The 9,527-nt window shown below is 45.6% G+C and overlaps 1 protein-coding gene across 1 annotated transcript in view; it reads right to left on the bottom strand.

Moving 5' to 3' along the window:
• Positions 1 to 7,710: 7,710 nt before the first annotated feature.
• taf1b (TATA box binding protein (Tbp)-associated factor, RNA polymerase I, B) overlaps positions 7,711 to 9,527 on the bottom strand; it is a 10,412-nt gene continuing 8,595 nt past the window's right edge. Inside the window, exons 12-15 of the mRNA XM_037685222.1 lie at positions 9,132 to 9,219; positions 8,960 to 9,030; positions 8,582 to 8,810; positions 7,711 to 7,960 (exon numbers count right to left, since the gene is read on the bottom strand). Coding sequence (XP_037541150.1) covers positions 7,711 to 7,960; positions 8,582 to 8,810; positions 8,960 to 9,030; positions 9,132 to 9,219 — 638 coding nt within the window. The remainder of the gene's footprint in view (positions 7,961 to 8,581; positions 8,811 to 8,959; positions 9,031 to 9,131; positions 9,220 to 9,527) is intronic.

The raw sequence follows: 9,527 nt of genomic DNA, 5'->3' as shown, positions 1-9,527 counted from the left end.
TTAATCCAGTTTGATCTTTTATTAATCCAGTTTGATCTTTTATTAATCCAGTTTGATCATTTTATTAATCTAGTTTGATCTTTGTGTTGATCCAGTTTGATCTTTTTATTAATCTAGTTTGATCATTTTATTAATCTAGTTTGATCCTTGTGTTAATCCAGTTTGATGTTTTTATTAATCCAGTTTGATCATTTTATTAATCTAGTTTAATCATTTTACTAATCTAGTTTGATCTTTGTGTTAATACAGTTTAATCTTTTTATTAATCTAGTTTGATCTTTGTGTTAATCCATATTGATGTTTTTATTAATCCAGTTTGATCTTTTTATTAATCTAGTTTGATCTTTGTGTTAATCCATATTGATGTTTTTATTAATCCAGTTTGATCTTTTTATTAATCCAGTTTGATAATTGTGTTAATCCAGTTTGATCTTTTTATTAATCCAGTTGTGGAGAAAAAAGCAATAAAATTTACTGATTTATATAAAATTGTAAAATGATTTTATTGTTTAGTTTTATAAAAACTAACGTTGACAAATTTGTTTTTCAACATTTAAATTTTAATTTAGATTTTTATGAAATAATAAAACGCGTTTAAAAACTAAAACAGTGTTGTTTTTTAACAAGGTATTTTAATAGATTTTTGTATATTTAATAACAGAAGCCCCTCCCACCCGTCCCTCCCCAGTGGATCAGCCTGTGCTCATTAGTGCTCACCTGCTCACAGACTCATGTTCGTGCTGCTGTTGTTTGGCGCATTGCTTCGTACTAGCAGTGCTCAGTGTGTTCTTAGTTTGCTGAATGACTTCATGTCTTGGATCTTATCACTGGTTTTCTTTACTTTGTATTTTTGTTGGATGTAACTGGGACCCTGTGCACAGTTTCGTTCCACCTCATGTACCACATGTGATGTGAATGGCAGTAAAGAACCTTGACCTTGAGGACTGAAAGAACAAAGGATCCTTCATAGCACCCTCAGTAAAATGCTTAGCCCCCCCACCCGTTTAGCACCTGCAGAAAAACATGTCTGGAGCTGCCACTGCTATCGGCCAGTGGTCCTCACCCCGACAGTCGCTCACTGCTTCAGAAACTGGTCATGACTCCCATCAGAACATCATCAACACAACGAGGACCCTCACCAGGACACCGTCTCCTCTGTGGTCCACACTGCTCTCACCCTGTAGAGGAGCACCAGCTCAGAGACAGTTCACCTCATCTCAAACAAACATCGTTTTTGTGTTGAAACTGTTTAAAACAAGATGCATCTGTTCCCTTGGGAACAAACATTGTTTTACATTCAGCTCGGCTCACAAACTTCTTAGTTGACGCTAATGTGAACGTTTAAAAACCCGTCGCTGCGTGAACCTCTGCCAACATGAACTCGTTTCCCATGAAACGGACAGATCGTTTTAATGAGAGCTTTTGGTTCAACTGACCTCGAAGTTCAGGAACATCCGAACTCGCTACGCTGACATTTGACCTTTTTCAAAAAAGGAGTATTCCTCCCAGGATGGGTTCCCATGAAGAGAACACCACGAGACCCTTCGGTTTAATGACACTTCCTTTCAGGAGATGGACAGCGACACCTTTTTGGTGAACCATTGCCTGTTATTAATTCCAAAATGTCATTTCTGTTGTATTTTATACCTGAATGTTTATTCATGAAAATGTGTGTTTTAAGTCATATTTTCAAGACAAAACGTTCGTCTCGTTTTGTCTTTTCAGAAGGGACACTTAAGGCAGAGAAAGGAACTATATTTATTTAATAGGCCTTTATAAAAAACATGACAGAGTTAGGACCACCCCCTCCTGAGGTGGACCAGAGTCAATCTGAAGCACAGACGGTTTCACTTCTTCACAACTTCTTCTTCTACACACGTCACTGGACTTCGAGCAAACTCCAGAGAGAGAGACGCGTCCTCCCAGAGAGACATCCTAGGAAGAGCACTGAGGAGAGAAGCACCTTTCTGCAGACGTCTCAGGACGAGAGAACAGATGGAGTTCACAGAACCCAGGGCTCCAGAATCCCACCGCAGAGGAGTGGAAAAATCCCAGCCGACTCCCATATAGACCCTCGTCTCCTCTCAGGTGAACTTTGAGGAGACTTCAGCCTCAAAACTGAACTGAAACATCTGGGCTGGTACCATTTTTAAGCAGCTGTGGGACCATTCCTGACCATCTCATCCTGGTAGGAAAGAAACTTTGAATGCCTTTCTGGTGACCCTACATCTCAATAATCTTCTGAGACAAACTACCGCTCACCTTAGACACAAATTTTAACTACTTCACAAACAGAACCAGTCCAAAATCTGCCTCTTAAGTTTCCTCATCCATTACACCTTTGATGCAAAGCTATTTGTTATTCAGTTAATTTTGTCATGCATAATTTTCATCACATATATCACAGATTATTATTTTTATAATAAAATACATAAAATCAACAGAATTTGTGATTATTTTGGCATATCTGTGTGTTTTAACTGATTTGATGCCTTTTAAACACGAGAAAAGAACTTACGTTTCAGTTTCCATTAATTTGGGGTTAGAGACTGATTTTGCCTCTCAGAGAGGCGGTGCCCACACAACAAGGTTATTTGCATAATGATTGCATATCTTATGAGCTTAACTCATAACTAAAAATTAACAATATATATCCAGTCCCATATCCCCCTACAACCCTCAGCACTGGCTCTCCTCAGGGCTGTGTGTTGAGCCCTCTCCTGTTTACTCTGCTCACGTATGATTGTGCAGCTACCCATCCAGGCTGTCACATTGTAAAGTTTGCAGATGATACAGCGGTGGTGGGATGCATCACAAACAACGATGAGTCCAGCTGCAGGCAGGAGGTGGAACACCTGGAGAGCTGGTGCAGGAAGAACAACCTTCACATCAATGTGAAGAAGATGGTCGTGGACTTCATGAGGAACAAAAACATCTACACCCCCTGAACATAAGAGGATCTGCGGTGGAAGTGGTCTCCAGCTACAAGTACTTGGGTGTACACATGAACAACAACCTCAGCTGGAGCAACAACACCACCAGCCTGATCAAGAAAGCTCATCAGAGACTCTACTTCCTCAGACGGCTGAGACGAGCTGGTCTGGGAAGCTCAGTCCTCACCTCCTTCTACAGGTGTGCAGTGGAGAGCATCCTGTGCTCCAGCATCAACGTGTGGCATGGAGGCTGCACAGCTGCAGAAAGAAAAGCTTTGCAGAGAGTGGTGAAGGCTGCACAGAAGATGTTGGAGTCAGTCTCCCCACCATCACAGACATCTACACCTCCAGATGCAGGAAGAGGGCCACCTGCATCATGAAGGACCACACTCACCCAGCACACACACTTTTTGCCCCACTCCCCTCAGGAAGGAGGTTGAGGAGCATTAAGTGTAGAACCACTAGACTGAGGAACAGCTTCTACCCTGAGGCTGTTAGACTCATGATTCTCTAACCAGAATAATCACTGTGAAAAACCACATCATGTTGCTGCTGATCTGTTTCAATGTTGCTGCTGATTATCCATGTTGCTGATCTCATGCTGCTGATTTATTTCATGCTGCTGTGTTCATTCGTGCTCATCTGCTCACACAGACTCATGTTCGTGCTGCTGTTCGGCGTATTGTTTTTGGACTACTAGTGTTTAGTGCAGATGGACTGGAGACCTGTCCAGGGTGTCCCCCGTCCCTCGCACAGTGATTGCTGGACATGGGCACCGGCGACCCCCGTGACCCAAAATGGAAGAAGCGGGTAAAAGATGATGGATGGAAAGTGCTTAGTGTATTCTTTGTTTAGCGTATTTCTTAGTTCATATTTTATATCTTATTACTGTTTCTTTACAATTTATACTTTCGTTGGACGTAACTGGGACTCTAGTGTACACAATTTCATTCCACATGTACATAATGATTAATAAATACTTTTCTTTTGTTGTGCAGCTGGACAGATCTCTGAGGAGTGGGGGGGGGTCTACCTCTGCTATCGATCGAGGACGCTGCAATTGGCTATAAATGGATTGATGACAACAGGTTTTCTGGTGTTGGAATGGATCCTGCCTTACCAACATACAAAGAAGACGGCCGCAGCTAATCTGGACCGGGACACGCTGCTGTCTGTGAAGGTCTGGTTCGTGCTGGAGGACTCAAAATCAGCTGATTTACAAGTGAAGCCGTAAGTTGGAAGTGATTTGAATCGGAGGTCACCTGCAGCTTTGGGACTCGTCAGCATGAAAACATCTTGAAGAGGCTCGTAAGCACGGACCAGTGGAATGCACCTTAATCTGGACCTTGGAAGTACCAGCACAGGCTCGAGGCTGATGGAAATCAACAAGTGTGGTTATCTGAACCTCAACCCCAGCTGGCCTGGGGACAGGCCGACTGATCAACGTACTTCAGCTGGCAGAGTTTTGATGCATTAAATGTGGCCCTACAAGGACGAGGTGTGAAGATCTTTGGTAACGCCCTCTCCTCGTGGCTTTGTCCCTTTTTCTATCTAAAAATGTTATCCTGAATAAGAGGCCGCGCTTTACAGCTGCAGCTTTGTGCACTCCGTCCATCGTTCGGACGACGGTACGTGCATGTTCTCGTTGTACCTCGGTGCAGTGATGATAAAGTTTACTCTGATTCTGACATGTGGTGGAACGACAAATCAAAAAACTTTGACGTTCAACAAAAGTTGTTGATTTTAAAAAAGGCCGGTCCTGAGGTTTATTTGGATTCTTTTTTGTCTCCATCCCCGCCGGTCGCAGCTGGAATATTTCCTTTAGTATCCTCCATCGCTTTTTTTGGGGTCGACAAAAACCCCGTCCTTCCCTCTGCACGTGACACGGAGTCTCGCTGGGACAAGGAGGCCACATTTAACCCCCACCTGGTTCACCTCAGTGAAGCCACTCGTGATCGTGCCACCTGCAGGGTGTAGTCAGCCGAGATGAACATGGCCGACCATTTGAGGTTTATCTGACCACCGCTGCGTGCTCGCTGTAGCATCTCCACATGTTCCCGATGGTAATGGACCTTAACTGGCCACCACCACCCAGGGTCTCCCATCGGAGCTGCGCCTGGCCGGCGTCTGGTACACGGAGCCGATCAGGTGGTTCTTCCGTTAGCAGTCACAGTGGGTGAACACACGCCGACTCATGAAGTCCCAACAATCCTATTATGTCTGGTGTGCCCCCCTACAGCGTCAGACTGTTTTAAGCCCATCAGTTTCAGTCCTCAGCTCCACCAGTTGCACGCAGCTTTTCCAGTTCGTCCGAGTGGGAAGACGAGCAGCTTTTTAGCTCCAAACTAGCCCTCCGCCCGGTCGAGCTCCGCCCGGTCGAGCTCCGCCCGGTCGGAGCTCCGCCCGGTCGAGCTCCGCCCGGTCGAGCTCCGCAGCGGTGTTCGTCAGCTCGGTCCGAACCGCCAATAATCGGCTCTTTGTAAAGTCAAAGTCTTGAGTCAGAGCTGCCCTCAGTTCTTGAGGCCCGGAGGTCTGATCTTGAGCCGAGTCCCTCCAGTGCCCAGCGAAGCAGCCGCCTCTCCGGCGTCTCGCTCGCGGCAGTCCGAAGCGCTAGCATTAGCGTTAGCAGTAGGCTGCGGTGGAGACGACGGCAAAACTTGTTGGTCCAGTACTGCGGCGGTACCAGTCCTGGAAACAGAATCCAGCCCAGTTTTCCATCAGGCCTGACGGGCGCTATCTGAGACGCAGCCCTCATCATCGGCGCCATCTCGAGTCCTCCATGTCTCCAAAACTGATTCATTTGAAGAATTTCTCAGATTTATCGTATTTTTCGGTCTATAAGTCACATTTTTTTTGCATAATTTGGCATTTATGGATTTCCCTCATATTTAAAAATCAATTTTTGGCTGATAGGACCGTTTTCATTTATTCTGACAGAAAATATTGAACACTATCATTTTCAGCCGCTAGATGGCAGTCAAGCAGTATGGCATGCCGTTGTATCATGGAACAGATAAAAGTGGCTATTAATGACACAATTGGCTTGCCATAATCTCCCACGCCTGGAGCAACCGTCACATCAGCTTCATTTCTCTGCGCCGCCCCGGAGACATGCAGCTGATGTGACCATTAAAGTGCATTAAGGAAAAGTTCGACTGAGACATTTACTATAATGAATTATTATTAATTATAAATTACTATGATTTCAAGCAAACAAATAATTGTTTTCAAGTGTTAATCTTGTTAGTCCTCCCGCGGACACCATTTAGCAGCCAATCGATTTTTGGCACAACACCGGCCCACATTTCCAGGTTGTCAGTGGTGACGCGTAAAAGATGCAACTTATACGGCGAAGTGACGTATTGATGTTTTTTCCACTTTATTAGACATTTTTGGACCGATGCCACTAAGAGGGCGGGGCGACGTGTACGGCAGAAAATACGGTAAACGTTTGCTTTTGTTTGGATTAAGATGTTTTTTTAGAAAACGTCATTTTCCTTCAATAAACTCGTTTTTAAAACGAACGCTGCAGAATTTAATCGGTAATTAAAAATGTGCAAATAAAAAAAACAACACAAAGAAAAAAACATTAAATGTTTTTCAGCAGCAAGAAAAACATTTAGTCGTTCTTGTTCTTCAGAATAAAATATTTTCTTCTGCAAACAGAAAATAACATTTAAACTGAAGAAGTTAAAAGTTTAATTCAGAACCTCAGAGCTGCAGGTTCGACCCGACCCGAACGTTTTCTGGTTCCTCTGCTCTCCAGGAACAGAACCTGCAGGAGGAGCAGGAGGAGGAGCAGGAGGAGGAGCAGCAGGAAACTGATTGTGTTTTCTTTACCTCTCTGAGCGACAAAACCAAAACCTTCCTTCAGAACCAGAACCAGAACTCCTGAGCTGCTTCTTGCTTCACAAACTTTGTAAAAAAAATAAAATAAAAAGTCAAAACAGATGTTTGTTTTTAATTGAACGATTTATTTTCAGCAACAGATGAAAACATTTTATTCTGTTGAGGTTCTGGTTCTGTGGAGACCGGTCCATGACCATACGGTTCTGCTGCTGATCGTTTACCGTCATCAGTTAGAACCTCGTCTTGTTCTACAGACGGACTCACTAAAGGTCCGTTTCCATTTGGTTCCGGGTCTTGCAGAACCACCGGACCGAGACCTTTTTGTCCCAAACTGTCTGAGCCGAGATGTCCCAAAAACGCTGCCGCCCATGAACGCAGCATCGGTGTGTTTGCTGTCAGTCTCCATGGCAACAGAGGAGACGAACCCACAGCTGGAGGCAGACGGCGGCGCCGACTGAACGGACCTGCGGTCAGAACCAGGTTCTAACACGGGAAGAAACAAAGACACGTTGAAATGAAGTGTTGTGATTCAGGAACCGGAGTGGGTTAGTTTGTTTACAGGAGCTGCAGACAAACAACAACAAGCGGCAGCAGCCGGCGGCGCCCCCTGCTGGCGGCTCCTCGTGGCCGAAGGCTCCTTTGTCTGCAGCCGAACACAAAGCAGGAAGTCAAGACAGGTTCTGTTTACTGACAGATCAACCTCAGGAGGCCGTTTGGGTCACAGACATTTTTTAAACCGAATCACGACATACAAAATAAAAAACTTTTTTCTTCGGCTTCTTCCTTCGTGACTCTTCGTCTCCTGGAAGTTTTATGTAATTAAATTTAGCAGCTTTTCTTATTGTCGTTTCTCTCCAAACGAAGTAAACGTTCAGTCACAGCTGCTGACGAGATGAAAAATGAGCTGCTCTCTCCTCAGAGTTCTTCCTCAGGTCCTCGGCTTCTTGTTCAGACTTTTAGCTGAACTTTGGCTCCTCCTCGTCCGGCTCCTGGCCTTCAGGAGTTTTCGGTCTTGAGGTAAGGAGGTGCAGAACAGCCGTCTCTCCACACTCAGCACTTCCTTGAACAGAGTCCAGACCTCCACGTCCAGCAGGAAGCAGAAGAGCTGCAGCAGCCACACGAAGGAGCGCGGCAGCGTCGGCTCCAGATAGTCGTAACGACACCGAGCCGAACATCGCCTGCAGAGGAGAAGACGGGTTTACTGAAGAAAAAACGCTCCTCGTCAACATCTTCAGACGGAGGGGGCGGAGTCTAAGCCTAGGTCATCGCGGGTCAACGCTTCCCATCAGCCCCTTCAGTTTTCAGACGCCTGACGGTGACGAAGCTGCACCTGGAGTGTAGCTAACCTAAAGAGGAACTTTAGCTTTGAGCTAATCTTTTGCTACTTTTAGCTACCGTTCTAATACATTGAGCCTCTAGTTGGGTACCTTTAGTTACTCTTGTTAGCCCGTAGCTAATTTTCGACTTCTTTTAGCTTTACTAAGATTCAGCTTTTTCAGTAAATTCAGTGGTCATTCATCTCTCGGTGGATTTTCACAAAAGTATTTTCTCTAGTTTTTAACAACTTTCAACCACATTCATCTTTTCTCTTATGCAATTTAATCGTTATAAATATTCATCAGTGGCACGTTCCACCCTTCATACAGGAGGGTCCTCATCAACCATGGCAGGTTCTGCCTCTCATACAGGAGGGTCCCCCATCAACCATGGCAGGTTCTGCCTCTCATACAGGAGGGGCTCTTCAGCAGGTCACCTGTGGCAGGCTCCGCCCCTCGTACCTGAAGTCTGAGCAGACTCACCGGATCCGGCATGGTTGGAGCGCTGGGTGCCAGTACGAGCCGTTTGAGGGGGTCAGGACGCCGCCTTCCCCGGTCAAGACTGCGTCCAGCTTCATGTGGTGCAGACTGGGACCATCCGATCCGTCCTCGTCCCCCCAGCAGAACCTGAAGCTGGATGGACGGACGTCCTGAACGCCTGCTGGACAGGAGGACAGCTTCTCAAAGCAGACCTGCAGCTGCTCGGAGACTCCTGCAGACAAACGGTGCCGTTGGAGACGACACAGATTTAGTCCTCTGAGGACACTGCTGCCGTCTTTCCGCCCTGGAGTCGTGTTGACAGACACCTGGACGTCGTCCTGCTTCTAAAGAGACAAATAAAAACCAGCAGATGTTTCTTACGTTTCCTCTTCGTCATTAAGTATTTCTCCTTCCTGTTGACGACGATGGGATTCTTCGGCCTCCACTGTTTCCTGAAACGTTAAAAAAGTCCAAAATAAGAACGGTCGAGTCGACGTTCAACTTCGCCTCTCATCCTACAGGAAGAATGACCTTTGACCCGGGGTCACCTGACCTGCTGAGGTCCCGGTCCCGGTCCTGCTGAGCCCGGCTCAGAGTGGCCTGCATGAGTCTGAACCACCTCCTGAAGCTGAACAGGTTTCCTGTCGGCAACACAGAAACAAAATGGATTCAATTAACTTTATTTATAAAAAACAGGCGACAGAAAATCAGAGCTCATCAAAACTGCCAGAGTTCGGCTCGTTTCCCCCGAAACTAAAAATCCTGCGAGGACGAAGAGACAAGAAGTCAAATTTCATCAAAACTAAAAAATAGCCAACAGTAGCAAGACTGTAGTAGAAGCTAAAATGAGCATACAGGAGCTAAAATGAGCATACAGGAGCTAAAAGCTAAAATGAGCATACAGGAGCTAAAAGCTAAAATGAGCACACAGGAGCTAAAAGCTAAAATG

This window comes from Nematolebias whitei, chromosome 12 (genome assembly GCF_014905685.2).
Source record: "Nematolebias whitei isolate Nwh7 chromosome 12, NemWhi1, whole genome shotgun sequence".
Taxonomy (NCBI): domain Eukaryota; kingdom Metazoa; phylum Chordata; class Actinopteri; order Cyprinodontiformes; family Rivulidae; genus Nematolebias; species Nematolebias whitei.
Note: the sequence above shows the minus strand (reverse complement) of the source record. Positions and strands in the feature narration are given on the sequence as shown.